The sequence below is a fragment of the Metarhizium brunneum genome, chromosome 3 (genome assembly GCF_013426205.1).
Source record: "Metarhizium brunneum chromosome 3, complete sequence".
Taxonomy (NCBI): domain Eukaryota; kingdom Fungi; phylum Ascomycota; class Sordariomycetes; order Hypocreales; family Clavicipitaceae; genus Metarhizium; species Metarhizium brunneum.
The window spans coordinates 2,332,676-2,359,422 of NC_089424.1; the positions used below are offsets into that span (position 1 = coordinate 2,332,676).

Sequence of the window (26,747 nt, forward strand, 5' to 3'; positions counted from 1 at the left end):
TTCCAGAGCATTGACAAGATGTTTGCTAGCGATAGTGGTTGGTGCCAGCCAATCACAGCCATGCCGTAGACTTTGGGGCACACCAGTGACACCACCAATGCAGCAAGCAGTCCTTAGACCTTGACGGCATTGTTTGTCCACACTTGAGGAGCTGCCAGTTGACGCCACACGCGACGCGGTCAAAAGATCACTTTGGTTGTGTCCGACCTTACCTGCTCGCGGCTTTGAGCACGTCCATCCTTCTTTGCAGCGGATTCGCATGGTTCATCCAAGGCCAACCACTTTGAAACATCGTCGCTCTTGAATTGCACCTAGAATTTTCCGAGTACTATCCTTCTTCACCATCGCCATGTCACCACCACCACCCTCACCACCAGGGTCTCCAGCCGATGAGTCCGGCGAATCATCTTTTGAAGACGGAGATGAGCAGGCTGGTGGTGACGATACTGTAACTATATCAGACATGGGACCGCGGGCTCAACCTCCAGCTCAACCTCAGGATAGCCCACCAGAAGCGCGAGAAAGCCATGACTACAGCACGTCTTCTCCAAGTCCACCTCCGGCGGATGTGGCCCCTTTTGACTGGGATTATTTTGAGTCACGATATGAAAAGGCATTACAAGAAGCCGACGAGGAAGAAAAAGAGATTCTCAAAGAAGCTGAAGCTCTTGCCAAAGTAGGTGCTCAATGATTGATAATTTCACCATGCAATAGTTTGTTGATTCTGGGTCGCAGTACTTTCGAGTATGGGCATCTGCAGCGTCAGCGCACGATGATGACCGTGCTGTTAAGAGGCTTCGCACCAGACAGCGATTTGTGAACTTGGCCGAAGAAAAAATGGCCCAGAAACAAAAGCACTGTAAGTCTTCATATGCCAACACGCTTTTAAACTAACCTTAGAGTCAAGATGAAGAAGTCGTGCGCGCATTCGAGAGTGCCCTCGCCCTGCTCAAGTCCACCTGAGTGCTTTCAAAATTAGTGGTGGTTTGGCACACCTTGCTCTTGCCCCACTTCACTGTCATATGGATGCCATGGTCAGGACCTTTTTTTGGAAGCGTCGCGTTTGAACCTTGATCCATTGCAACTGCACATTGTTTTCTCCGCGTCACCACAGACGCATCAAATTTTCCAGGCAGCTATTCCTGCCGATCTTTGAAATTTCTCCTTTGGACTACAGAGAATATAAATGGCAGCTGCCATACCGAGAGTCAAGGCTCGGCATCGTTGCCATTTCTCCCCCTTGTTGCGGTCGGCTTGAGTATTCATAGCACCATCGATTCTTGCACATTAGAATGGCGGCAGCAGGAACCAGTAATTGGCGGGACCTGGTCGGGGGTTTGCGACTTTCGCATGTGAGTACACACTGGTGCTCGCGAGCGTACTAGAGTCGCTGATGATTATAGGACGAATTGTTTGACTTCCATCAGAGCCATTTCTCCGCTGATGCCGTTGCCAGTTTTGGCTCCGACTTTTTAAATCCTACAGAAAGGCAAGAGGTATACGAATCTAATGCAGGGGAGGATTGGAACGGCGACGTTGACGACGGCCTTGGCTACTACGAAGACGGAGTGAAGCGCACTCTCACGGATGAACAGATTGAGATATTCCGACATTCAGAATTAAGGGACCTTGAACGTCAACGAGAACACGACAAATTGTCAAAATCAATCGGCACCATGACAGGCCGAAGTCAACTGACTTCAATGGAACACAACAACACGGCTAACCTTGCAACACGCAGTAGCAAGAAGAAGAAGAAGAAGGCAAGGAGTGAAAAGCAGGAGAATCCTAAGCCCGACTTGAGAAAACGCACATGGGACGTTGTGGATGCTGGACTGGATTCTTTGGACTACGATTGAGGAAACCGCCTGACCTACGATGAACGAGTGTCTACTGCCAAGGTACGCGAATGACACCATTTATTTAATTTGGGCCCAATACAACATGATGAAATTCCTTGTATCGTCATCCTTAGGCAGATCTAGATTGCAGGCCGATAATTTATTTGGACTCTTGTTCAAATGAAGATGGCTGCGCAAATCAAGACATGACGAGTATTTTAATCTTCTCTCTGAGGACTAGTATCCTTCAACTGCGTTACTACACAAACTCATTGGAATTTAAATTTAAACTAATTGTTTTATTAGAAACTACTAGATGAAAGCGGGCTCAAACAACAATCGCTGTCGATAAATCTATAGTTGGAACGGCGTGTCGATGCCCTCATTAAGGATCTGCAGGCAGATGATTATGGGCTTCCTTTTTATAGGAGCAGGAAATTCATGGCATACTCTGATGTATAATCAGAAATTTATGGATTATGGATTATGAAGAGATGATGAATGATAATGATAATTTGCTACGTTCCGAGCCATGTAGTGAATAAGTTGATGTTTTTGTAGACCAGGCGACCGAGATCAAATCGATTTGTTTGCGGCGGTTGTCGCTTAGTGCAAGAAGAGGCGCACTGGCCAATCAAGGGGCGAAGGGCTGTCGAAGATGGGTCCACAGCCGCTGGAACCCGCTGGGGGCCATCCCACCTTGCTTGGTTTTGCCCTCCACCACGAACCACGAACCATCACCCATCTCGCGGCCGTCGAAACGGGAACGCAGGCCAAACCACCGGACCACGTCGACATCGAGGTCTTGCGCCGGGCATTCCTTTCACACAACCCTCGCTCCCTCATCCTCGTACATCGCCGGCGTCGCAACTCGTGCGACACGTCGCGCACAGGCACCATGGCGCGTGTCTACGCAGATGTCAACCAGAATATGCCCCGCAGCTACTGGGACTACGACAGTGTTAACATCAGTGGGTCGACGTGCTCTTCGTTGTTTTACACAGCCCTCTTTCAAACGCTGACATGCGAGAGATACAGGCTGGGGGGTCCTAGAGAACTACGAGGTCGTGAGAAAGATTGGTGCGTCCTCGCTTCCCATTTGCTGTCTCGCGTTACGCTGTCGTCTTGTTAACATTTCGTTTTCCCCCATCTGAACAGGTCGCGGCAAATATTCCGAAGTCTTCGAGGGCATTAACGTTGTCAACTATCAGAAATGCGTCGTCAAAGTGCTCAAGCCCGTCAAGAAGAAGAAGATCAAGCGCGAGATCAAGATTCTGCAGAACTTGGCTGGTGGCCCCAACGTGGTGGCTCTGTTGGACGTCGTTAGAGACTCACAGGTTAGATCTTTTCGCTTTGGTCCCTCCTTTCTTTGATGCAGCAGCTTGTGTCGTAGAGAGAGAATATTGTGGAACTTTGCTGATATGATGGGATTTGCTTCCCTTCGCCATGTGTAGAGCAAGACACCGTCTCTGATTTTCGAGTACGTTAACAACATCGATTTCCGCAGCCTGTATCCCAAGTTCAACGACCTCGATGTGCGGTTCTACATTCACGAATTGTTGAAGGCGTTGGACTTTTGCCACAGCAAGGGAATCATGCACAGAGACGTAAAGCCTCATAACGTTATGATCGATCATGAAAACAGAAAAGTACGTTTTGATGGATTTGTCTGTTTGGCTGAATCGAAGGAAACATAGCCGTGCGGATTCATGTTGGAGGCGGATCATTTGCTAACGCTCTTTTTTCCTGTTTTTGCCTCTAGTTGCGTCTTATTGATTGGGGCTTGGCCGAATTCTATCACCCTGGGACCGAATATAATGTTCGTGTCGCGTCACGCTACTTTAAGGGCCCTGAACTATTGGTCGACTTCCAGGAGTACGACTATAGCCTTGATATGTGGAGTCTGGGGGCCATGTTTGCCTCTATGATCTTCCGCAAAGAGCCCTTCTTTCACGGAAACAGTAACGCTGACCAGCTGGTCAAAATTGCCAAGGTTCTCGGAACCGATGAGCTTTTCGACTACCTTGACAAGTACGAGATTGAGTTGGATTCACAGTACGACGACATCCTCGGCCGGTTCCAAAAGAAACCTTGGCACAGCTTCGTGACGTCCGAGAACCAGCGTTTTGTCTCTAACGAAGCCATCGACTTCCTCGATAAGCTGTTGCGATATGACCACCAAGTAAGTTATTCTCCGTCCGCACGACCTGCAAAGAAACACGCCATGGGCATTCGTTCTAACCGTGGCTGGCGCAGGAACGGCTCACCGCAAAGGAGGCTCAAGCGCACCCTTACTTCGATCCAGTCCGGGATCCCGAAGTCTTCAAGCAGAATTTGGCTAACCCGGGTTCTAATGGCACATACAAATCTTGACTCCCCAACCCAAGTCGGCAGTCATAGCTACCACCACAAAAGAGACCTACCTTGGGTCTCGGCTTCTGAAATTTCATGCTCCCGCGACATCTTGTCTAGCTGAGGCGTTTTAAGTCGACGTCGTTATCTCTTTCCTCTGTCTGTCTTCCAAGCCAGGACGTCAATATAAACACGCTTGAAGACATGCGGCTTTTCCTGCTCTGGGGGTTGAAGTCGAAAAATACAACGTAGCCCAGACGTCTCGCACCCGGAGGAATCGGACATGAGTACCAATAGCCAACTATTTATACACAACATGCAGCGAGAATAAGAAGCAGAGACATTGCACCAAGGAAGAAATCTACACCAAAGCGGCAGGGCAGGCAGAGGAGTCACGGGTTTCAATTTCATCTGCACCGGCGGTCGAAAGGCGTTAGTGGGGGGAAAAAACAAGAAAAAATGCCAAAAATTGAAATAACACAGCGATGGGGAAGAGATATGGTTTTTCTTTTTTGATTTCCCCCTTTTATTTATTATTTTGCCGTCGTTCTATTTTGGACGTTTGGGCCAGCCCTGGCTTATTTTTTGTGTTTGGTTTCTCGATAGCAGTAGCACATCATAATAATACGGCATTGGAAACAACAATATCCTAGTTGTGATGGTATTGACTAATTGGGTACTACTGCCTCGAAATAAAAACTTTAGTTTGCATTGCCTATTCCCAGTACACCATTCCTATGCATTTGTGCTCCTGTAAGACCCAACACTAAAGACAAGTAAAACAAAAATCCCTGTTACAGGAATACCCATCAATGCCACACTCCTTGCCACCACCAGAAGTTGATCCAGAGTTTGAGCGCCATCCATCCCCGTTGCGTCGTTTCTTCTTTTTCCCGTTCTCCTTTTCTTTTCCCCTACCCTTACCTTTGGGGAGTTTCTCCTCTGGAGGCTGCTTGTCTTTCTGAGGCTTCTCTCCCAAAGGTTTCTGTCGTGCTTGCCTGGCCTCTGCGGCCGATTTCAATTTTTTGTCTTGGGAGACGTTCGTCGGGAGAATTGAGTTCGACTTGGTCGAAGATGATGATTTAGACTTCACCAAATTACCCAGCTCGTCAACCTCGTCGTCTATGTCTTGGTTGTTGCCGTCCCCTGAAACTAACGACAGAAGTGAACGTCTCGAGTTTGGCTTTTTAATAGCCGTTGAGGCCTTGGCCTGAGACATTATTTTGGACTCTGCTGGATTCGACACACTTGACTTCGACATGGTTGGCTTCGACACGGGCAATCGGTCTATCCTGGATATTTTTGAAGAATTGCCCACAAGAACATCCGGCAATTTCGTCCTCGACTTGGCAGTTATAGATGATCGACGAATTTCCGCCTCGATCGGTTTTGGTTTTGGCTTCTGCATTGCTTGTTTCGGAGGCGGCGCCCTTTGTCGTGGTTGCAATATGGCTTTCTTGAGCTCTCCCATCGTCCGCCTTTCTATTGTGTGTTGTCTCTTTGGAGGCCTCGGAGTGTTTGTAGGGCTGCGAGTAGGTGACTTTACAAATATGGGAGACTCCAGGAAAATAGGGGTGCATCTTTTTGAAGATCTAGGTACCTTAGGAGAGCGCCCCTCGGAAAATTTCGCCGGAGTTTGATTTGTAATTTCAACCGCCGTAGGTGGCTCTGGCGTCCGAGGTGTAGTGATTTCCTTTGATGATGGATTCGTGTGTGCTAGAGGCTGAACCGGGCCATCTTCGCGTCTTTCCATTCGCTGTGGTGGCTGGAGAACAGGTTCTTCAGACTTTTCGGACTCATCATCCGGCTGCTGGCAAGAGTCCACTACTTTGGGTACAACTTCCCCGGATGTAGCTGCCGAATCGAGAGGCTCCCCATTACCCGCTAACAACTCTTGTTCTCTAACAACCAGTTTCACTGGCGCGTCGACTGCTTCTGTGAGAGGTAACTCTGCCGGGTATTCTGTTGCCGTTGGTGTTGTCGTTGCCGCTGCGCAGGCCTGACCACTGTTCTCATGGGAGTCATCAAGGTCGGAATCGCCTTGTGTGGCAATAGAAGGGGGGTGATCAACAGCCTCTCCTGGTTCCAAAATGGGTTTTTTCTCTGATGCATCTCGTATTGTAATTCGAGGGTTGAAAGGCTCTGGAGACGATGGGAGATCAAAGTTTTCTGTCTCGTGCCATACAGGGGCGCTAGCTTTGGCAGACTCGAGAGAGGTTGGAGTGTGACTATTGACATTGTGTTCTGGCGCTGGAGATGGGGTACAACGGTCTGTTCCTTTCAACAGTGATGACTTCTTGATGCTGGGTGGTGGACTCGGTGGTGAAGGGGTCGGTTGGGCACCCCCTGTCACGCTCCGGGGTGGCGACTGCATTATAACGAATCCTCCGTCATCGTCTTCCATGGGTGAATCTGAATCTTCTACCAACAAAGCCGGATCTATACAAGCTGGATCAAATGTGTCTGGCTCCATCGAAGTCCGCTCAGTCGTGCCTGACTCTGCTGTAGAAAAATCCACAGGTGCTTCCTCAGTTAAAGCAGGGTCTATTAAAGCTGGATCAATCATATCGGAGCCAAATGGGGGGGGCTCAAGTGATGCATTGTCAAACATATCGAGTTCAGCCGGGGGGCGCTCTCCTAATGCTGGATCAAACACGTTCCCGACGTTCCCGTCAGAAGGGAAATCGACAAATTCTTGGTCAGTCACTGCCCGTTCATCCTGGACAGGGACGCCATGCTCGACGTGACAGCTGAGCTGTGCTGTTGATGTAACCTCCATGTCGCTAACTTCTGATAATTCCGTGATGCGAACAGGTTCGTCGTCTGCTTCCGGGGACGCAGAGAAGTCAGGGTCAGGCCGCCCTGTCTTTTTTGACGATGACTGAGAAGCTTTCTTGCTAGAGGCTGAGGGCCCAGCTTGAAACTGGCTGCTGAATAGAGATCCACCTTGAAGACAGGCAATGTCTTGTGCCAACTGCCGAGCAACACCATACCATGCGTCCTCGGATACCATCATACGGCCTGACTGTCCACATAGAAGAGCAGTCATGCTATTTTGCAGACCGGGTAGCTGTTGGTGTGATGGCAATCCCTCATACATTTTCTTAGAGGCACTTCTCTTCCGGTTCATTACATAGCCAGGGTACACTGAGTCAAACTTGACAGGGTATTTTCTCGGTCGTCCTCGTTTTTTCTTTACCGGCTGAGATGATGACTGTGGTTGGGCTGAGCGGTATGGTACATTAGGTTGTTGCCAGAGCTGTGGCATCGGCTGCTGGGCGATTTGCTGCTGAAATTGGAACATAGGGTGTGGAATATATGACTGCTGCAAAGGGTGCCAAGGCTGGTAAGCCGTTTGCTGAGGAAACTGAAACAGAGGTTGGTGGAACAGGGGGTTGAATGGATATTGAAACCCTTGCTGCTGAAATCCGGGTTGAAAGGTGTGAAGTAAAGGCCCCTGGCCGGCCGGTTGTTGAGATTGCTGAGACTGCTTCTCGGCGGGACTCTTCGGAGTCTGCTGAGGCATGGCCCCAGGAAGAGGGTATTTTCTAGGCCGGCCTCTCTTTCTTTTCACACCTGGAGCTGTTTCCGTTCGAATTTGTTGTGTTTTTGGCTGTATAGTTGACTGTATATTTGGCTGTATCATTGGTGCAGTTGTCATCGTGGGCATGAAGGACATATTCGACATTGTCGGCACAGTAAGAGGTCTTGTCAAGCCAGGTAGTTCTAGTAAGGGGGGCTTGGGTTTCCTTCGATAGGTTCGAGGAGGCCGATACCCAGGAGGGTATTTCCTAGGTCTTCCTCGACCCCGTTTAACCACTGTGCCGTCAGCATTAACATCAGATGCTGGGGCAGCAGTCGCGTTTGGAAGTGCCCTGGCGGATTCCGTGGGATCAGTGGTACTACTTGATCCCAACAGTGGTGAATACAAGGGTGATTCATCATCGGAGAGTACACAGGCGGAGCTGAAATCTCGATGTTTAGGCCTTTGAGGCTGTGGCAGTTTTGATTTGGCACTGGATTGTGTGGGTTGATTGCCGAGAGAAGCATACGAATCCTGGGAATCAGGTATGATTCTCGGTGTTGGCTCTGACGGAGGAGTCGGCTTCGGCTGTGGCACTTCGTCGGTTGTATCTCCTGTATCCGAAGACACAGGTACTTCTCCTGCTGAAAACACAGCGTCATCAATTGTATCACTCTCCTCCATGGTCTCGACCCAAGACAGGTCCCCTAAAGGCATCATTTGCTTCCTGTTCGAAGACGTATCGTAGTGTTGTTTAGGCACCCCTCCTGGTCGTTTATGTGATCCTCCAGGTGCTACTCCCCGATTTCCAACCCATGGGGGAGGGAGAGCCTTGGGCTTTTTAGCTTTCAGCCTCATCTTTGACGGGCCTGATCGTGCTCTAACAGAGGGACGCTGGTCAGGTTCGTTGTCATTAAAGCGGTAATCAGGAGCCCAAATAGAACTGGAACCGTCCTGTGTGGGAAATTCATATCGTTCCTGCGTTTGAGGTAATATGTCCCACGGCCCCAGAGCAAGAGGCGATGCCCCGAACTCGCCCAAAGCTGAGGCATACCGCAAACCTCCGCCGCCATAAAGTCCCGACATCAGGCCTGGGCCCCCCTTTTTTTTTGGGTCGTATCCAGGTATTGCGTCGACATGATCCGGGTTGAATGATTGCTGCAGCCTCTGGAGTTGCATATTGCCTGGTGTGGGTTCGGCATCGTCAGCATCGCTCGTCCAACTTTGGCTCGCGTCGTCCTCCTCCAAGGCGTCACTAGCTCCTTGTTTACAGGAGTAATATTGGCCACTCTCATCGTCGGGGAGATCCTCTAGTAAAACTCCATCGTCGTCATTGTCATATTCATATTCTTCTTCCTCCTCCTCCTCGTGAGGATCGTCGTCGTCAGTGTCTCCGTTGTGGCTTCTGGGAACGTCTCCCACATCGACCTCATTGCGCATGTTTTCAATGTGCCCGTTATTAACAACTATTTCTCCGGTGGACAGATCAATCTCATCGCCAATCCCTTCAAAGTCGCGACCGTATTTTCTGAAAATATGGGCCATGGTAGCTCGAAATCGATTGTCGGCATAAGCTTTTTCAATAGCAAGCTGGTAGCCGTCATCCTGCTCGACGGAACCTTCGCATTGCTCTGGAGCTGACTCTCCATTATCGTTGTCATCGTCTTCATCATACTCCTCCCATTCCTCATCATCTCCATCCGCGTCGTCATCCCACAATTGAGGATGCTCGCCCAGTCGCCGCCGCTTGACCGGGGGTTCCATGATGGCACACGGTAGTGATTGTGCAACCCATGTGGTGTATGGTCAGTGTGCCAATGTCCGGGATTAGAGCACAAAGGAACAATTTAACCTCCCGCTATGAGAGTGCAGGTTGGTGATGTCAGCGTTAAGTGAAGAGGGTCTGGCGTGTTGGTTCAACGCGTCGTGGAGTCGAATGGCACCGGCGGCCTTGTGCATTTCGACCCTTGACGCCGCTAGGTCCAAGCTCTTATACCATAATAGCACTGGTGCTCCCAATAAGAAGCATACAACATGGTTTCGTGGTCTAGTTGGTCATGATTTCTCGCTAACACCGAGAAGGTCCCCGGTTCGAGCCCGGGCGAAACCACGCGTTCTTATTTTTACATTTTCGCATTTCTGCTTTGGTCGCAAGGATAGTTGTCCAGCGACTCAACGCTTTTATTGTTGTTTTTATCTTGCTTTCTTTTTCTTTTTCCCCCTCTTAATTCAGAGCCTGAGCTGTGTGCTCGTCTTATTCCTATTCTTCTGTTAGGGCGTCCGTGAGGTAGTCTTGTTAGTCAGGCCTCTTGCTTTTTTTAGTCTTGTTATTTTGTATAGCCGGTTACCCTATATCAAAGATCCCTGGTACCAGGCTTTGAGCGTTCACATGGAGTTAGATTAGATCTGGGACTTAATATTTAGGACACTTAATATTTGGTGTTCATTGATGTAGATTATTTTCTTTGAGACACTTGTCGTCTTATCGGAACGCGTTCTCGTTGCTTGTCAACTGATCTTGCTCCTGAGTAACAAAATGATTCTAATGGACCTTCATAGCACTCTCAAGTGTCAGGTCACTGCGTGCAGCGTCCATAACTTACGCAAGGAAGAAAACACGGCATCTCGAATACACGCACGCGTAGCTCAATGCGTCTAGGTATCGTTTGAGTTTATATTTTCTTATGCAGGCAGGTAAATCTCCTACGAAAGCCCAAAATGTAAAGGGTGAAACGAAGCGCCATTACCACTGATATATAAGACATGGCGTCAGAGAGCCCTTCTAAACAGATTTGATATCGGAACAGCGCTGTAATGCGAAGCAGATGGATGCTGCAGCGCACCAATTGTCAGATATGCGCGTTCCAAGACGCTTGGGATCTACGATTAAAAAGGTCAATATGCTCACGCTATAATATAGAGACAAACCAGGTACTGCGCCAAATGACTTTATGGTCGTGCCATACAAATAATCACCATAGAAGCTCTGATACGTGGTGAGGTAAAAGATATATTGTATATATCAGCTACGCTCCCCAAAAAGCCAAGGCTATTGTTTGGAGAGACGGGCAGCCTTGAAGCGGCTCATGGGTTCTCCGCCGTCAGCTTCATCAAGTGGCTGAATGACCGACTCGTCCTCTTTCAAGAAGCCACCATCACGGTGAATGAATTTCCTGCGCATTCGCTGATACTCATCGGCGACTTCTTGGTGTGTTATGGAGTTGTCAAACTCGTCTGGGATATTGACATTGGCCGATGTATCTCGCTCAACCAACTTGTCGACAATGGTTGAGCCCTCTGGCCCAGTAGGGACGACTCGAGGCTGCTGCTGCACCAATTGAGAGGGAACGTCCAAGGGCCCCTTCGGAAGTGAGTTGTTCGGAACGTTGTCTCTACCCTTCTTGAACCTTGACGGCTTTCGAGTCGACTTCGTCTCAGTACTGTTGGCAGACGTGGTTCGCTCAACAACATCACTTAGAGGTTCAACAACCGGCGTTTCCCTCGCTGGCTTTGACATTGGGTTTTCGTCTTCTGGAGCGATATCAAGATTCTGTGCAAATCTCACACCCTTCTTCCCTTCGCCATCTCCATTCTTCCTCTCCTTGACATTAGACTTCGAAGGAGCGGATTTCGATGCCGATGGTGCTGTTTCGGGCTCTCGTTTGACGACGATGCGGCCGATTCCTTCCGTGTCGTCTTTTGACCCATCGTCCTCCGCTTTCTGCTCCGCCTGCTGGGTAAAACGGGATTTGATGCCTAGTTTTTGTTCCAATTCGAGCATACGCTGACGGTATTCGTCAGTCACGATACGTCCAGTGGACCTCCCAAATCGGTCCTCGTCCTCGTCCTCGTCATCATCAAAATCATCATCACCGTAGTCGAAGCCACTATCATCATCTGAGTCGACGTCTTCAAGCTCCAGCTCGGCTACCACGGCCCCGACTTCGCCCATGCTATATTGCAGCATTTGTTTTCTTAGGGCCGCATCATCAGGATCCTCATCTTCCGGGATAATGGGCGTTCCATGACTGATGCTTTCTTGTTCCTTGGCAGCCCTCATTATCCGGTCTACGCGCTTGGCTCTCATCGACATTTCAGCTGGTGGGTTTGAAACCTCGACGTCCTCTGAGAATGACACGGTCTTCTTGACTGACGCCGCAGGATGTGTTTCTGAGGGGGCAGGCTGACGTGAGGCTGCGGGTTTCGGTTCTAATGATGCCGGGCTGGACCTCTTTTCTTTCGATGAGACTATTGATTTTGCTTCTGCTGCTGGCGTTTTTTCTTCAAGGCTGTCAACCCCCGCCTTCTCCAGGGCCTCCTTGACCTTGGGGAGAGCCTCCTCAGGTTGGTTGAGTCGATATGAGACAACATTATCCTCATCGTCCAACTCCTCTATAATTTCTGTGATGGATTGGCCAGTCTCATCTACAGCGTCCGGCTGGTTCAACACATTAATAGCAGCGTACTTGTCTTCGGCTGCTTCCAACTGCTTCTCCAGACTCGCAACATTCTTACCAACGTAGTCGATGCGCCGTTGCAACACGTTGATAATCTGACTCCGAGGCTTCAACTCCTGAATACCGAAAACCTCGTTAATCTCCCTGCCGACCAACAGCTCACCATCAAACTCATCGTGGATGTGGCGTAAGTCATCCGACGTGTATGGTTCTTCAACAGCTTCAACCTCTTCCTTCAGAGCCTCGTATTCTGCATCCCAGGTTTGCCAATGCTGCAAGGTCTTTTTCAGCTGGCCTATATTTTCTTCGAGCTGCAGACGGCGCTTCTCGACGCTGAGGAAGCTGTCGTTGACGCCAGACATGGTTGTCTTGAAAGGTTCAGTTGGGCCGTATGGAGCTAGAGGCAGCTTAGGAGAAAAAAGTTGCAGATGCCTCAGGACTGTTGGAAAAGTTGCAGGGGTGGGGCCAGATGCGGCGTGAATGTGGGTGAATGAACGGGTGGGAAAGTGCGCGGTGGTTGAACACCGGTTAATTTGTTGGTGTGTTCGCGCCTGCCTAAGACCGGGTTGGCCTCGACTGTCATCAACTTGGCACAGTCTCTCACAGACTTGGCTGCGAGATTGGCATCATATCTGAGTCGGTGTAACGCCTTTTCGCCCAAGCCATGTTCAGTTATTAATACAGGGCGATCAACCGAGGGCGTGATTGACAGGCTGTCAAGCCACAGTATTAGTCTCCATCGGTTGTATGGAGTACTATTTCAAGGGTCGACACCCGGCCGTCAACTTAGACTTTTGACCAGCAAGACCCAACAAGCTGGCGAGAGCACCCATGCCGTGGTCACGCTGACGTATCAAGATGGCTTCCTCGGAAGAAACCAAGTCGCTTGAGGCTGAATGCCTCTGCGGCTCTATTCACTTTACATTTGATATCCCTGTGGCTTCGCTTCCACTGTCAGTATATCTCTGCCACTGCAGCATCTGTCGTCACGCAACCGGCGCGCCGACTGTTTTCCACTCGGTTCTTCCCAAGAACACAACACCCAATTTCATTTCCCCTTCAACTGAAAGGAACTTGACTTCTTTCAAGCCCGCAGAAGACTGTACCTATGACTTTTGTTCAACATGCGGCTGCCACGTAGCCGGCGTCAGTTTCGACCGTAAGGAATGGACCATCGCGACCTCCATGTTCAAGGACCACGGGCTGGACAAGTTCAAAATCACCTCGCACGTGTTTTCCAAATCCGGCCCTGGTAGCGCCATACCAGCTGTAGTATCCAAGATTGATGGCCGAGATATCAAGCACTGGAATCCGCCCGACGATGACCCAAGGGCAAAAGTGAACAAGCCAACAGCTGAGGCCGGACCAACTGGCGAGGACCGCCTCCGAGCCCAGTGCTACTGCGGCGGAGTTTCATTCACATTTGGCCGGCCAAATGACGAGGTTCGCAACGACACATTCATGTCCAAGTATGTGTCTCCCCGCGACCAGAACAAGTGGCTGGCTATATATGACGTTTGCGATGACTGCCGTCTTGCCAACGGCACTCATGTGGCAGGGTGGACTTTTGTGCCACTGATGCTGTGTGACCCGCCCATCAAGACTGACTTGAAGATTGGAACCGCCAGGACGTATGCCTCTTCTCCGGGTGTCTTGCGATCATTCTGTGGAACATGTGGTGCGACTGTCATGTACTCCTGCGCGGCGCGAATGCCTACGGCGGAGCAGGCCGTTGTTGATATCGCAACCGGCATTTTGAGGTGTCCCGAGGGCGTCATGGGCGAGGACTGGTTAACGTGGAGGGCGGCTTTAGCGTTTGAGCAGACCGGTGTCCGGTATGACAAGGGATTTCATCAAGCGTTGAGAGATGGAATGAAAGCGTGGTCCGAAGAACAATATGGTGAGGCGTTGACCATGATGATTGAGTAATGAGGTGACATGACGTGTTTTGCTGCATGGCGAGGGTGCACTGGGTAGCAAGGCTGATGACGCGATGTGAAAAGAGCCAAATATTTGATGAGTTGAATGAAGCAAGCGATGAAATTTGCCGCGTTTTCCAACATGGCTCAATGAAAGTGTGGTCGTGTTGGTTGCTCGCCCGTGAGCCACGCTGTGTGTGTGAGCTTTGAGCTGCATCAATGTGCGAGGTCGGCAGGCGCCGCCTTCAATGCTGCCTTCGGCCCTCCGTATGTAAGCACATGCACCTGCCAGCCCCGAGAAGTATCCGCTGCGTATTCCACTAGTTCAGTATCTCGACTCAGGGATTTAATGTGAAATTACGGAGAACATGTCGCATATCAAACCCCTTCACAACGACAATTGAACGAAGCACGACGGGGAAAAAAAGAAGGGGGATAAGAAGAAAGACCCAGACGAGAGAAGCACACTCATTGCTCGGCGCTGGCGCAACAAGCCCACTGCTTCTCCATACATACATGTACATCACATGTACCCTCGACGCCAGCACCACGCAGCATCCGTCACAATTTGTCTCACCCACAGCACATCCAAGCCGACAGGCATCAACAGGGTCAACCAAATCGATGCAGAATGTATCAAGAAGGCCCATCGTCACTATACAACACCTCATAGCCCGAAACGTCTCCCTGCGCGCCATGGCAACAGTGAGCAGGACCTACAATGTGAGCGAACCTTGTGCCTCACAATCTCAATGAGTAGACTCTCATCTCCAGGTCTCAGGACGCGATTGATGCACTCAACTCACTTCAAACGCCCTACGCGGTGATCGAAGAGCGTCGCAAACTAGGCATAAAGCCTGATGCGTCATCTATTCGTGAGATGAGGGCGTATCTCACCCGGATAGGATACACGGCATGTGCACTCCTCCAAACAACCTCCCAACATGGCCGCTACATAACTGACAAAAGACCTGCCAGCCTGCCGACCTAGACCGTCTCAACATAGTCCACGTGGCAGGGACAAAAGGCAAAGGCAGCACCTGCGCCTTTGTAGATTCCATCCTCTCTCAGTACCAACGCAGCAAGTCCACGCCTAGCAAGACCGGGCTCTTCATCTCGCCCCATCTCATTGCCGTCCGGGAACGCATCAGGATCGACTCGGCACCCATCTCAGAAGATCTCTTCGCCAAGTACTTTTTCCAGGTATGGGATCGCCTTGGCGAGTCCAACGCGTGCCCCGAGGACGCAGCGCCCGGCTCGCGGCCACTGTACGCCCGGTACCTCACGCTCATGAGCTGGCATGCCTTCTTGCAAGAAGGTGTTGACTGCGCGGTGTACGAGACGGGCATAGGAGGGGAGTTTGACGCTACCAACATTGCCGAGCGGCCCGTGGCTTCGGGCATAAGCACGCTCGGTATCGACCATGTCTTCGTGCTGGGGGATACCGTGGACAAGATTGCCTGGCACAAGGCGGGCATCATGAAGCCGGGGAGTCCGGCTTTCACGGTTGAGCAGGTCCCCTCTGCGGCAGAGGTCTTGCAAACCCGAGCCAAGGACAAGGGCGTGGATTTGAAGGTGCTGAGTGTTGACAAGAGGTTGGCCCGAGTCAAGATTCGCCCAGATGCCCTTTTTCAGAAGAAGAACGCTACACTGGCGATTGCTCTCGCAGAATCGGCGTTGCGGCAGCTGGGCGTCCAAGTCGGAGACAACGCAACGTCATTACCCAAGGAATTCATCGACGGCTTGGAAGAAACGGTATTCCGCGGCCGGTGCGAAGTAAAAGACGAAGGTGTCGTAAAATGGTTCGTTGACGGCGCCCATACAGCTGACAGTTTGAAAATGTCGGCCAAGTGGTTTGCCGACGAAACTTCAAACAGGCAGGTTTCTTTTCCCGCAACTATCGCGTCCATACCAAGCACATGTGCATCACCAAGCTAACACAAACCGTCCCAGTTCTGGCCCACGCATCATGATATTCAACCAGCAGGGCCGCACCGAAGCAGTCGACTTCCTCACACCCCTCCAAAAGGCAACATCCCGCAACTCCCTCCCGTCCTTTGACCACGCCGTCTTCTGCACAAACGTGACGTACGCCAAGACGGGATACAAGCGGGACTTTGTTAACCGCAGCATCGACCCCAAGGAGATTGAGACGCTGTCCGTGCAGAAACGCTTCGCGGACAAGTGGAGCGAGATTGACCCGGGTTCCAAGGTTGTTGTAATACCTACCATTGAGGAGGCGCTGGACTATGCGAGGCGTGTTGGCGAAGAGGAAGGCACCCAGGCGGTGGCATATGTTACGGGGAGTTTGCATCTGGTTGGCGGTGCATTGGGGATACTGGAGAAGGCGGATGCCTTGTGATTTGCTGTTCTTTTTGAGTTCATTACTTCAGTTGGCGATATACCTTGTTCTTGTCAAAGTGTTGCAGCTGGGATCATGGAACGAGCCGTCTATAATAGACCATCGGGCTCTAGAACCCGTAATACACCACCCACGAGGTGCATGCTCCCCGTGACTAGAACCTTCCCCTTTGCCTTGTTCCGTACGAGGTTCCTGGCATGTAGAACCGCATCCTCGACGTTATCAAATACCGCCGTATCGCAAGCGGGCACAATGTCCCTCATCGTCTTCGCCGCGCCCTCCTGGACAGCCACATCTCCATCTCCTCCCCCCTTGAGCTCGTTCCTCGTAAACACGGCAGACTTGAACACCTCCCACCCAGTCACCTCGTTGACCTCGCGCAAAAAACCCGCCAGCAGCTCGCCCGCATTCCTCTCCTGCTGGTTAAACACCAGTATCACCTCTTGGCCCTCTTGAACATTCTCACGCAACCACCTGGCCACCTCGGCCAGACTCTCCCTCGTGTGCGCCCCATCAAGTAGCCACGTTTGTTCGCCGTCATGAACGACCTCGCAGCGACCTCTCAATGTAGCTTCTCTCAGCCCGCTCGCCATCTCATCGGGCAAGTCCTCCCATCCTCCACCGCCCATGTTCAAATGCTCCCTCACGGCCAGCACAGCCAAGGCCTGGTTCATCTTCTGAAACCCGCCTTTCAAGTTCCCCTCGACGCCACGCCACGCCGCAACCTCATCAGGGTCAACCTCGACAAGCGTGGCCTTCTTCTCGGCCGCCCTCTGCCTCAGCACGCCCATCACACTCGGCTCGGCTCTCACCGTAAACCCCTTCACCCCGTCCTTGAGCACCCCCGCCTTGTGCCAGGCAATCTTCTCAACCGTATCCCCCAACATGGCGACATGGTCCACGCCCAACTGCGAAATCACCGCCGCGGAAACAGCACGCGCGGGCAGGACATTCGTGGCATCGTACTCGCCGCCAATCCCACACTCCATGACGACATTCCTCACCCCCCGCCCCAGAAAGATGTGCCACGCCATAATGGTGAGAAACCTGAAAAAGAAGGGCTTCGAGCCCGGCCCCTCTGCAGCGGCAGCATCCCTGCCCTCCCTCCTCGCCGCCTCCGTAAACCGGTCCCAGAGCTCGAAGAACGCCGCGGCAAACAGTTCCTGGGAGACGGGCTCGCCGTCGATGGCGATCCTCTCCCTGGGACTGACGAGGTGCGGGCTCGTGTACGTCCCCACGGCGCCGTACCGCCGCAGCATCGAGGTCGCGTAGGCGCAGACCGAGCCCTTGCCCTTTGTGCCCGCGACGTGGATGTGACGCATGCGGCAGAGGTCGTCGGTCGAGTAGCCCGCGCGGCCGAGCCACCGGATGACCTCTGGGATGGCGACGGCATTCAAGTCCCGGGCCTTGGCGTTGCTTTGCTCGGGGGTGCTGCCGAAGAGCTGGGTGACGGTGCGGTTGGACTGAAGCTCGGCGAGCTTTTGGAGGGCGTCTTGGTAGCTGCGGGACATGACGCTCATGGGTCTTTGGGCTCGAATGGGTGAAGTGCGCGGGCGAGGAGCCGTGGATCGTGTTGATGGGCGAGATGAGTAGGCATGTAAAGGTCGGAGGCGGCATTGAGTGAAGGCGCGGCTCGTGGCCATGGTGATGAATCTATGATGGGGGTGAGACAACTACTTAAGTACCTACTTAAGTGCTTAGGTAGGCGGGGTGATTTGCCACTACGGAATCATGAAGAGAAGAACCGACATAATGCGGGCACGTCAATTCGCATGTTTTGGCACCATAGCAAAGCCGTTGTTGATGAGAACTCTACGCAGCAGCTCCTCCAGGTCCCAAGCGACTCGCTCATTCACATTGTGGGTCCTGGCACAACACATGCCGACGCCTCCATATACATCCCTCGTCGTGCACGACTGGAGCTCATATTGAAGTTGTAAATGACGTATGAAATCGCCTCGATGTCTATTCATATCTAGTACACGAGTCTATGACCCTTTTTTACGGCCTACCCCCATCACCAATATACAGGACAAAGAAGACTTGTAATTAATCTACTCTCAAGCTCTGGAGTCTCGCTTCAGTAGCAATGACCTTGACATTGTGTTAGCTTTGCTGACAGTCATTTTCAATTCAGCGTGGCATGTAGTGTACTTACGTCAAGTGCTTGCTGAACTTCCAACACCTTGCGTACCTCGCCCAACCAATCTTTGCTGAGCGTCTTGGCCCATCCCTGCAGGCTGTTCATTTCTCGGGCAGCTGAATCCAAATCGCCCTCTTCTAGATAAGTTTGTGTGCGTGTCAGAGTACTTTCGACATCGTTGCCCTCGGCAAGACCTTCCTTCTTGAACATGACATGGCTGAGGACCCAGCTGGAGGCGTGGCTGGCAACACCTGCGTCATCTGGCAGAAGAGAAGCTTTCCTGACCTCAGCTGCGACACGGCGGAATCTGTCAATCAGTAGGGATGGGGTGGAAACACCACGCTGGTAGGCAAGAGGGTTGAGAGAAGCAATGGCAGCATCAACAACGGCGTCGTCGTCGGCAATCTCCTTCAGGGCAACCAACTCTCGGATAAATGGCTTGGGGTGAGTAGCGTTTTCTAGACTGGCACGGACAGCTTCGACAGCAACGTGGAGCTGCTGAGTCTTGAGATTAGTGTCCACGACGCCATTCCAGCCAACTGTGAGCTTCTCCAATTCAGAGACTGCCGAGCTTAGGTCTGCGAGCTTGCCGAGACGACCTTCTCTCTCCTTCTCAACACGGTCCTTGACCTCCTGCACGAATTCCTTCTTCAGAGCCAAAGCTTGCTCCAAGAGCTGGTTCTGGAGTTTTTCCTCGTTGAGCTTCTTCTCTCGTTCCATCAACAGCTGGACACGTTCATCGTAGCTGTTGCGGACCGATTTCATTTCTTCCTCAAATTCTCGCCGCCACTCAATCTCTTGAGACAGCATAGTGTTCTCAACACGCTTGATGAGTTCAGTGGCGGCAGTGTCAAACTCCTCGATTGAAGACTTGACCTCGCCAGCCGCCTTCTTCTCAATGCCCTTCTTCAAATCCCGAAGACGGCTGCCGATGCGGAGAACCTCATTTTTAGCCTTGGCAATGGTGGTGGAGTAACGACCATGGGCGCCATCAGCATTTACAACCAAAATAAGGTCATTGAGCATGTGCACGAGATCTCGGACGATGGGGTCCTTGGCTTCGGAAAGTCCCATCAAGTCAATGGGCTCAAGGGGTGGGAATCGAGACGGCTCGTTGACCTCAGGGGCCTTGAATTCCTTCTTCGAAGATGGCTTGGATGAGTCGGTAGTAGGGTGCTCACCAACAGCCTTGGGAGTTGCCTTTTCAGCTGGCTTGGATTGCGCGGTGACTGGATCGGATGGCGTCTTATCAGCGATATCCTTCTTCTCGGCCTGCTTGATCACGGGTTTCACAGTAGCAGGAGAGGCACTAGAGTGGCGAGAAGAGGCATCGGAGCTTTCGGCCACTCTCCAAGAAGCGCCGCTTTGTGCGGGAATTTTGACTTGCTTGCCGGTTTCGCGGGATTGAGAGTCGTGGCTCACGGCGTCGGGGAACTTCTTCTTGAACTCAAGCTCCTCCAGGTAGAGCACAGCCTGCTCTCCATATGGAATGTACTCGGTGAAGAAGTCATGGAAGTTGTCATTTATTCGCGAGTACCAGACACCACCTGCGAAGCCAACAGCTCCGAGAACCATCAGTGTGAAAACGAAGCTTCGGAGTCTCTGGGAAAAGCTCTTCTTCTTCTTCGCGAGGGCCTTGGTAGCCTCAGTTGGGGGAGGAGGCGGCGGCGGCGTCAAGGGAACGTTGCTGGTTTTCGGTGTATTCGCATCAACAACTTCGGCGGCCGGTGGAGGTGGGCTTCTTTCGGAGCTCAGGGTCTCAGACGTCGGCATCACAGGGGGCTTGGGAACGTCGGCATCTGGCTTTTTAGTATCGGCATAAGATCTCTATAAGGCCAATTGGTAGTTATTAGCGGCCATTGATTTTCTGGACCATGCGTTCGCATCCTTGCGCATGTTTGCATCGAGGTTAATAAGGTCGGTCTGGGGGTTCAATTCGTACCGCTCCAAGCAAACCGGCTCGTCGCGAAGCCGCACTGGGCCATTGGCGGCCAGCAGCAGCCACAATGGGCTTGCTGCCAAGGGCCCTTGCTGACCGAAGCGATGATCGCAACATGAGGTAGGATATAAGCCAGCAGGGCACGTCGTGGTGGTGGTGGTGGAATGGGTGACGGTCTGGAGTTGCGAGCAGGACAAAAACGCTCAGGGCAAAAGTTCGGCTAAAGGCTCAAGCACAAGCTTGCCGCACTCTCGAGATCTGGGTCCTGACGTGATGCCGAGCGGCAGGAACCGGGACCTGTGACGCAACCACCATGGCTATGCATGCATTTGACAGCCTCGACGCTTCAAATGCCACGCAGACGGGACCAGAAACTGTTTGCACAAAAAGATGCAGGCCGAGCTGAATGCAACCTTTTTTTTTTTTTTTTAAAGAGACTAGATAAATAATCGCACTGTAGGTAGGGGTCCATCGTGTTATCATCGAGCCATTGCGCCCGTCTTGCCTGGTTGGATGACTGTTGTCACCGGCGAGTGTTGGCCGCGTAACTGCTGCACTTGAGCCCGTTCACTTCAGGCAACAGAATCCCTCCTGCTACCCCTCACACATAGTTGAGTTCCATCAAATCGGAAGGATTCTATTTAACATTGATACATGTTGAAACTATTACATGTCCCCAGTGGAAATTGTCCACTGCTGACCCACGAACACACTCTGCGGCAACGAGGCAAAGTGGAGGACTCTGGTACGGGGCAGGAACAGCACAGATATAACATTGTGCGTGTGCGTATATGATATTAGGATGAGGCCAAAGTAAGAACCAAGAGCGAAAAATGTCTCCGAAAAACAACCCTTCCAAAAACCCAAGACTCCAAGAGAGAAACATACAACTTTCTGAGGCTTCCCAGCCGCAAGACAAAGGCTTAGCTCAACCGCCACTGCCAGCCTGTTCTCTCCATGCCAATAGAGATCTGACTTGACCTATAAATATGCGTTTGGCGGCGTCTTCTTCCAACCCGTATAACCCGCACATCTAGCCGCCCCAAGCCGGCAATTGAAGAATACCAAAACAATTTAACAGCTGCATGGCCCGCTCACGTTGGTGTTTGCGTTTTCGGGGGTCAGACTGACGCCGGGTCGCTGACCGGGACGAGTATGCCGAGGCCCAGCTTGGTCTAGAGGAAGCTTCTTGGCAATGGCAGTGAATAGCTCGCGAACATTCTCGGCCGTTTTCGCTGAGGTTTCAAAGAATAAGAGACCCGCCTCTCGGGCGTAGGCCTCGGCATCGGCGGTGGGGATGGCACGCTTATCGGGCTGTTCGGTAACCAAATCAAGCTTGTTTCCAGCCAGGGCGATGATGATATCCTCCTTGGCCTGACGCTGAAGTTCCTTCACCCAGGCCTTGGCCTTGTCTAGTGATGACTACAAAATGCCAGCGTCGTTAGCATACCTGCGTCTGAGGGGCAGGATGATAGAATGAGGGAACGAATGCGGTGAGAGAAGATGAGGCCTGCTAAGAAGACGTACGGATTGTGTAATATCGTAGACAATGACGGCGCAGTTTGCGTTGCGGTAGTACATGGGGGCGAGGGATTTGTAACGCTCCTGTCCGGCAGTATCCCAAATCTCGAACTTGACTGTGGTGTTCTCATCGAGGGAGATGGTTTGTGTCAGGAATGCGGCGCCGATGGTGGACTCCCTGAAAGAGTCAAATTGGTCCTGGAGACTGGGTCAGCGGAGTGAAATAATTTGGGCATGACAGCTTCTGGCTACCATGACGCCAGGAGAGAATAGGTTCCCACATACCTTAACAAACCGCAGGACTATTGAGCTCTGCAAGTGTAATGTTAGCCGCCACTACAAGGCCTGTTTAGCATGTGTGTATTCCGTCGGTATTCACCTTTCCGACGGCGGATTCGCCTAGAGATACACTGTTAGTAGGGGGGACTGGTGCGGAGGGAACATGGGCCTCATACCGAGAAGGACGAGCTTGAACTGAGCAAAGCGGTTGTTCGCACCGCGGGCGCCAGCAGTAGGGCCTCGGGATGACATGGCTGCGGTGACTGCCTGGCTGGCGAGTTGGCGTCGTCGGTTGATACAGTTGAGGTGGCGGTCGTCGAGATGTTGCGATCTGACCACGGCTCAACAACGGAGGGTCTCGATAGGTTATATGCCCCAAGGTTCGGACTGGGAGAAAATAACCGCGGGATCGGAAGACACAGGTTCGAATAAGTAGAGGGACCGACGCGGAGGGTTGTAGGAGCAGGGAAAAAAGAAAAGAAAGGCTTCCGCCAAGGGTTTGGGAATGAAGTGTCTGGTGACGGTGGATGATGGTGGGCTAGAATGCTGGGCCTGTTTGGCTGGCGAGTTAGTCGGATCTCCGTTCCAAGTTCGCCGTGCCCAGAATTGCGTACTCTGTACGGAGTGGTTGTGAGGCACCAGACTTGACACGTTCAGGCGGGAGGCGGGAGGTGGTGGTCTGCTGCTGCTGTCGAGTGTGCCAGGATGTCTGTAGGTGCCTAGGTCTAGGTACCTAGGTACTTGGATGTGGTGAAGTGGCTTGGCGCCGGTTGCGTCGACATTGTCCGCCGTAGTTGCCGCATGACCCTAAGGCAGGGAGCCTGCCTACCCGGTACCCCATAATTCACATCAATGATCCGGACTGTTGACGCGATATCAAAAGTTACGTCAGCATGGTGCACTCATTTACATAACGTAGAACCTGGCAGCCCATCTCGCCATCATGTGAATAAACAGTCTGGTACGAGTATATATTACGTAGGATCGGATCTGCACAGCGACTGCATGGAGACCAAGCATGTACATACATACAAGCCCATGCTACTGCGTCCGTCTGCCAACCAAAGATGGACCCTCCCAGGCCCATGTGGTGGATTGCGGCTCCTGGAGGACTCGAGCACTCAGCACCAGACCCGTGTTACCGGGCAGTACGGACCAGACAGTACCAGACCGCGCTCGTCTTGGCTACAGATGCTTGTTTCCTCTCATCAATCCATTGTTTGGTACTGATCGAGTGCCGTTGGCGAGTCTCCAGTTCCCACATTCAATCCGGTCAAGCGTCGACGGTGCCTGGACGTCCGAGCTACAGGCCACTCGAAGACATGTGCCACCACTAGCCTTGAGCTTCCAGGGCATCCGTGGAGTCCCCAGGTACATCTAAGTACTTAAGTACCAACCAAGGTCAACTGGTACCTCTAAGTACTCTAGCACTGGGGGGCTTCTAAACCAACTTTGAGGGTGATGTCCCAGGTGCCAGCTGCATGGCGCTCGATACCATTAAACCGAGGGTTCAGATGTTCCTGTCCCTGCGCCCCTCGCTAAAGTCACGAATACCCGAATCCCAGCTTCGCGCTGTGTCGACGTCAACCTGCCTTTGTTCGAGTCGGCCACGTTTGCTGAACTGCTCACCAACTTCAGCACCAGAGTCCTAGACGGCGAGTTTCGTCTTCTGAGCCGCTGATTCTGGCTGCTTGGCCACTCCTGTTTTTTTTTCTCTTGCAGCTGTATTGCTTCTTTTCTTCGTCTTTCGTTGCACTCTCTTGTTGAGACGGCTTCCTACGCTCGCGATGCCGGCCCTCGCAACGTCCAAGTTCCCCTTCCGGGACATCAACCTCAGGGTTACCAACGATGCCTATACATTCACCTCGCCGTCGTCTCCCGATGCCCCAGCACTGGTAATTGATCGTCCTACCGGTGATATCCGCCTGAGCGACTCCAATCCACAAACTACCAAGCGGGCAACTCGGGTGTCAAGCATCGCTGGCATACTGGGCATTATCCAGCTGAGACTCGGTATGTTATTCTATCATGCTCCCCCCCTTCTCCGCGTGGTTGCAAGTCAAAGCTTCACTTCGCTAACTACAAAACGAAAACAGACAAATATGTCATAGTTATCAACAAGGCCCAACCCGTGGGCCGCCTCAAGGGCCACATGGTGTACAAGGTTATTGCCGCCGAGATCCTTCCCATGCGTGAACGCCAGATCCACGATCCCGACGAGGATACCTTCATTGGCCTCCTCAACCGCTTCCTCCAACGAGGGCCAATGTACTTTTCGTACTCAATCGACTTGACAAATTCTTTCCAGCGCCAGTCGCAAGCCGATACCTCCAATCCCCTGTGGATGCGAACTGACGATCGCTTCTTCTTCAACAAGCATCTCCAGTCAGACTTGATAGAATTTCGTACCCGAGGCTCCAGAAGCCAACCAGGAAAACAGGCAGCTGTTGACCCATACATCCTCCCCTGCATCTTTGGCATGCTAGAAATCAAGCCCACCAAATTTAAGAACACTCCCCTTACAATCATCATTATTTCTCGTCGGTCAAGATATCGTGGCGGAACCAGATATTTCACCAGAGGCCTAGACGAAGATGGCCATGCTGCCAACTACAACGAGACAGAGCAAGTCGTTATCCTCAACGACAGTAGTTCGGGCCTAGGAGGCTACGCCGGCAGCAGCGATATGCAGAGCGGCAAGCTTGGTAGCGGTCCTGGCCAGGAGATGCAAATCATGTCCTATGTTCAGACTCGTGGCAGTGTTCCTACGTACTGGTCCGAGATCAATACTCTCAAGTACACACCAAAGATCCAAGTTCGCAGCACAGACGCTGCACTCGCCGCTTCGCAGAAGCACTTTGACGAGCAGATTCGCATCTATGGTGACAATTACCTCATCAATCTGGTCAACTCCAAGGGCAGAGAATGCAAAGTCAAGGAGTCATATGAGCAAATGTACCGCTCGCTTGCCTCGGCGCCCAAGGAGCATCGTGAAGCCGACACGCTCACCGATGAGAAGTTCCACACCATCCAACCCGGATCAAGAAACCAGGAGTTTGACCGCCTGCACTATGTCTATTTTGACTATCACACCGAGACAAAGGGTATGAAGATGCACAAGGCATACGCCATTACAGAAAGGCTGCGCGAGGAGCTGATAGCCCAGGGCTACTTCCGGGGCGTCGACATGCCCGCCAACGTAGATGGCAAGATTGACGCCCGCAGCCTCCAGACCAGTGTCATGCGCACCAACTGCATGGATTGCTTGGACCGGACCAACGTTGTGCAGAGTATCTTTGGCCGTTACACCCTGAACCGCATCTTCGAGGATCTCGGTCTAATGTCCCGCGGCGCCCAGTTCCGCGACGAAGACCCAGCTTTTGAGTTCCTCTTCCGCAACATCTGGGCTGACAATGCCGACATTGTTTCCACAGCGTATTCCGGCACCGGCGCCATGAAAACAGACGTCACTCGCACAGGAAAGCGAACTAAACTCGGCGCCCTCCAGGACGGCCGCATCGGCCTCACCAGATACTTCCTCAACAACTTCCGCGATGGACCTCGTCAAGACTCGTTCGATCTTTTCCTCGGCGCTTACGACCCCAGCGCCACCAACGTCGGCACCAACCTCATCTTTGTCGACAGGCGGCCTACCCTCATCCAGTCGATCCCCTACGTTCTGGCCTTTAGCATCTTCATTGTCCTAGTCGGCATATTCACAAAACCAGCCCCGGACGCCAAAGTTCTCCCCATGCGGCTCTTCATTTTATTCTGGAGTGCTGTCGCAGCGTGGTGCTTCCACTTTGTCTGGACCCATGGCATGCTCTACGTACGCAATCAAACCCCCCTCCCTTCTAAAATATCCAATTCCTGTACATGAGTTCCTTGCTAACATCGCGCAGGTCAACTGGCCGCGTCTGAATCCTCGTCCCTTTGCTGTGGACGGCTATACCGAGCACTACGGCAAAGCACGCAAGGACGCTGTTATCGGCACATTTGTCGCCCGCCACGAGAGGGGTCTTAGCACGGCGAGATATCTTAATGCGGAGGAGGGTAAGAAGAGGATTGAATAGACATAGAAACGTCTTGTGTGTTATCAAAAGGGGCAATCGGGGCCCGTATTTATTAGTTTTAGATGCTCATTTGTTGGCGCCTATTTTGGCCGTAATTCAATGCAATAGATAGAAAAATCCCCTATATATTGTGGCATGTTGAAGTAGAACTTGTTTTGGAATCACAATCGTCATCTTGGGCTACTATTCTCTGTTCCAAAGTGTCTGGTTCGCTAATGCTCAAACTACCGGCTATGCAACACCAAGTATACAAAAAGAATGGAAAAAAGCGGGGTATCAAGCTACGACCTCGATGGGGAAAAAAGGAAAGAATAGGCTTGGACGCATGCTTAAAGCCG

The 26,747-nt window shown here is 52.0% G+C and overlaps 10 protein-coding genes and 1 non-coding gene across 11 annotated transcripts; 7 read left to right on the forward strand and 4 right to left on the reverse strand.

Moving 5' to 3' along the window:
- Positions 1 to 349: 349 nt before the first annotated feature.
- On the forward strand, positions 350 to 963 carry G6M90_00g059650 (uncharacterized protein; the record flags this gene model as incomplete). The annotated part of the gene is made up of 3 exons (XM_014689048.1): positions 350 to 676; positions 736 to 859; positions 908 to 963. 3 exons carry the CDS (start codon positions 350 to 352, stop codon positions 961 to 963), a joined length of 507 nt encoding a protein of 168 aa, XP_014544534.1.
- A 329-nt stretch (positions 964 to 1,292) lies between these two features.
- G6M90_00g059660 (uncharacterized protein) lies at positions 1,293 to 1,859 on the forward strand (the record flags this gene model as incomplete). Its single annotated transcript, XM_014689049.1, has 2 exons — positions 1,293 to 1,352; positions 1,404 to 1,859. The coding sequence occupies 2 exons, from the start codon at positions 1,293 to 1,295 to the stop codon at positions 1,857 to 1,859; spliced, it is 516 nt and encodes a 171-aa protein (XP_014544535.1).
- A 640-nt stretch (positions 1,860 to 2,499) lies between these two features.
- cka (Casein kinase II subunit alpha) lies at positions 2,500 to 4,214 on the forward strand (the record flags this gene model as incomplete). Its single annotated transcript, XM_014689050.1, has 6 exons — positions 2,500 to 2,812; positions 2,880 to 2,921; positions 3,000 to 3,178; positions 3,296 to 3,490; positions 3,604 to 4,023; positions 4,098 to 4,214. The coding sequence occupies 6 exons, from the start codon at positions 2,500 to 2,502 to the stop codon at positions 4,212 to 4,214; spliced, it is 1,266 nt and encodes a 421-aa protein (XP_014544536.1).
- A 694-nt stretch (positions 4,215 to 4,908) lies between these two features.
- G6M90_00g059680 (uncharacterized protein) lies at positions 4,909 to 9,480 on the reverse strand (the record flags this gene model as incomplete). Its single annotated transcript, XM_014689051.2, has 2 exons — positions 4,909 to 4,928; positions 5,118 to 9,480. The coding sequence occupies 2 exons, from the start codon at positions 9,478 to 9,480 to the stop codon at positions 4,909 to 4,911; spliced, it is 4,383 nt and encodes a 1,460-aa protein (XP_014544537.2).
- Positions 9,481 to 9,752: 272 nt separating this feature from the next.
- G6M90_tRNA00000063 lies at positions 9,753 to 9,826 on the forward strand. Its single transcript has one exon. It is a non-coding gene; the product is annotated as a tRNA-Val (tRNA).
- A 939-nt stretch (positions 9,827 to 10,765) lies between these two features.
- Positions 10,766 to 12,535, reverse strand: G6M90_00g059690 (uncharacterized protein; the record flags this gene model as incomplete). The annotated part of the gene is made up of 1 exon (XM_014689052.1): positions 10,766 to 12,535. The coding sequence occupies one exon, from the start codon at positions 12,533 to 12,535 to the stop codon at positions 10,766 to 10,768; it is 1,770 nt and encodes a 589-aa protein (XP_014544538.1).
- A 496-nt stretch (positions 12,536 to 13,031) lies between these two features.
- Positions 13,032 to 14,102, forward strand: G6M90_00g059700 (uncharacterized protein; the record flags this gene model as incomplete). The annotated part of the gene is made up of 1 exon (XM_014689053.1): positions 13,032 to 14,102. The coding sequence occupies one exon, from the start codon at positions 13,032 to 13,034 to the stop codon at positions 14,100 to 14,102; it is 1,071 nt and encodes a 356-aa protein (XP_014544539.1).
- Positions 14,103 to 14,788: 686 nt separating this feature from the next.
- met-6_0 (Folylpolyglutamate synthase) lies at positions 14,789 to 16,454 on the forward strand (the record flags this gene model as incomplete). Its single annotated transcript, XM_066130685.1, has 4 exons — positions 14,789 to 14,797; positions 14,853 to 15,005; positions 15,071 to 15,945; positions 16,046 to 16,454. 4 exons carry the CDS (start codon positions 14,789 to 14,791, stop codon positions 16,452 to 16,454), a joined length of 1,446 nt encoding a protein of 481 aa, XP_065986817.1.
- Positions 16,455 to 16,543: 89 nt separating this feature from the next.
- On the reverse strand, positions 16,544 to 18,097 carry met-6_1 (Folylpolyglutamate synthase; the record flags this gene model as incomplete). The annotated part of the gene is made up of 1 exon (XM_014689055.1): positions 16,544 to 18,097. One exon carries the CDS (start codon positions 18,095 to 18,097, stop codon positions 16,544 to 16,546), a length of 1,554 nt encoding a protein of 517 aa, XP_014544541.1.
- A 406-nt stretch (positions 18,098 to 18,503) lies between these two features.
- On the reverse strand, positions 18,504 to 22,588 carry MIC60 (MICOS complex subunit MIC60; the record flags this gene model as incomplete). Its single annotated transcript, XM_014689057.2, has 7 exons — positions 18,504 to 18,548; positions 18,613 to 20,424; positions 21,635 to 21,958; positions 22,064 to 22,255; positions 22,343 to 22,369; positions 22,437 to 22,456; positions 22,513 to 22,588. The coding sequence occupies 7 exons, from the start codon at positions 22,586 to 22,588 to the stop codon at positions 18,504 to 18,506; spliced, it is 2,496 nt and encodes an 831-aa protein (XP_014544543.2).
- Positions 22,589 to 24,123: 1,535 nt separating this feature from the next.
- SAC1 (Phosphatidylinositol-3-phosphatase SAC1) lies at positions 24,124 to 26,409 on the forward strand (the record flags this gene model as incomplete). The annotated part of the gene is made up of 3 exons (XM_014689058.1): positions 24,124 to 24,349; positions 24,433 to 26,165; positions 26,239 to 26,409. 3 exons carry the CDS (start codon positions 24,124 to 24,126, stop codon positions 26,407 to 26,409), a joined length of 2,130 nt encoding a protein of 709 aa, XP_014544544.1.
- Between the last annotated feature and the right edge of the window lie 338 nt (positions 26,410 to 26,747).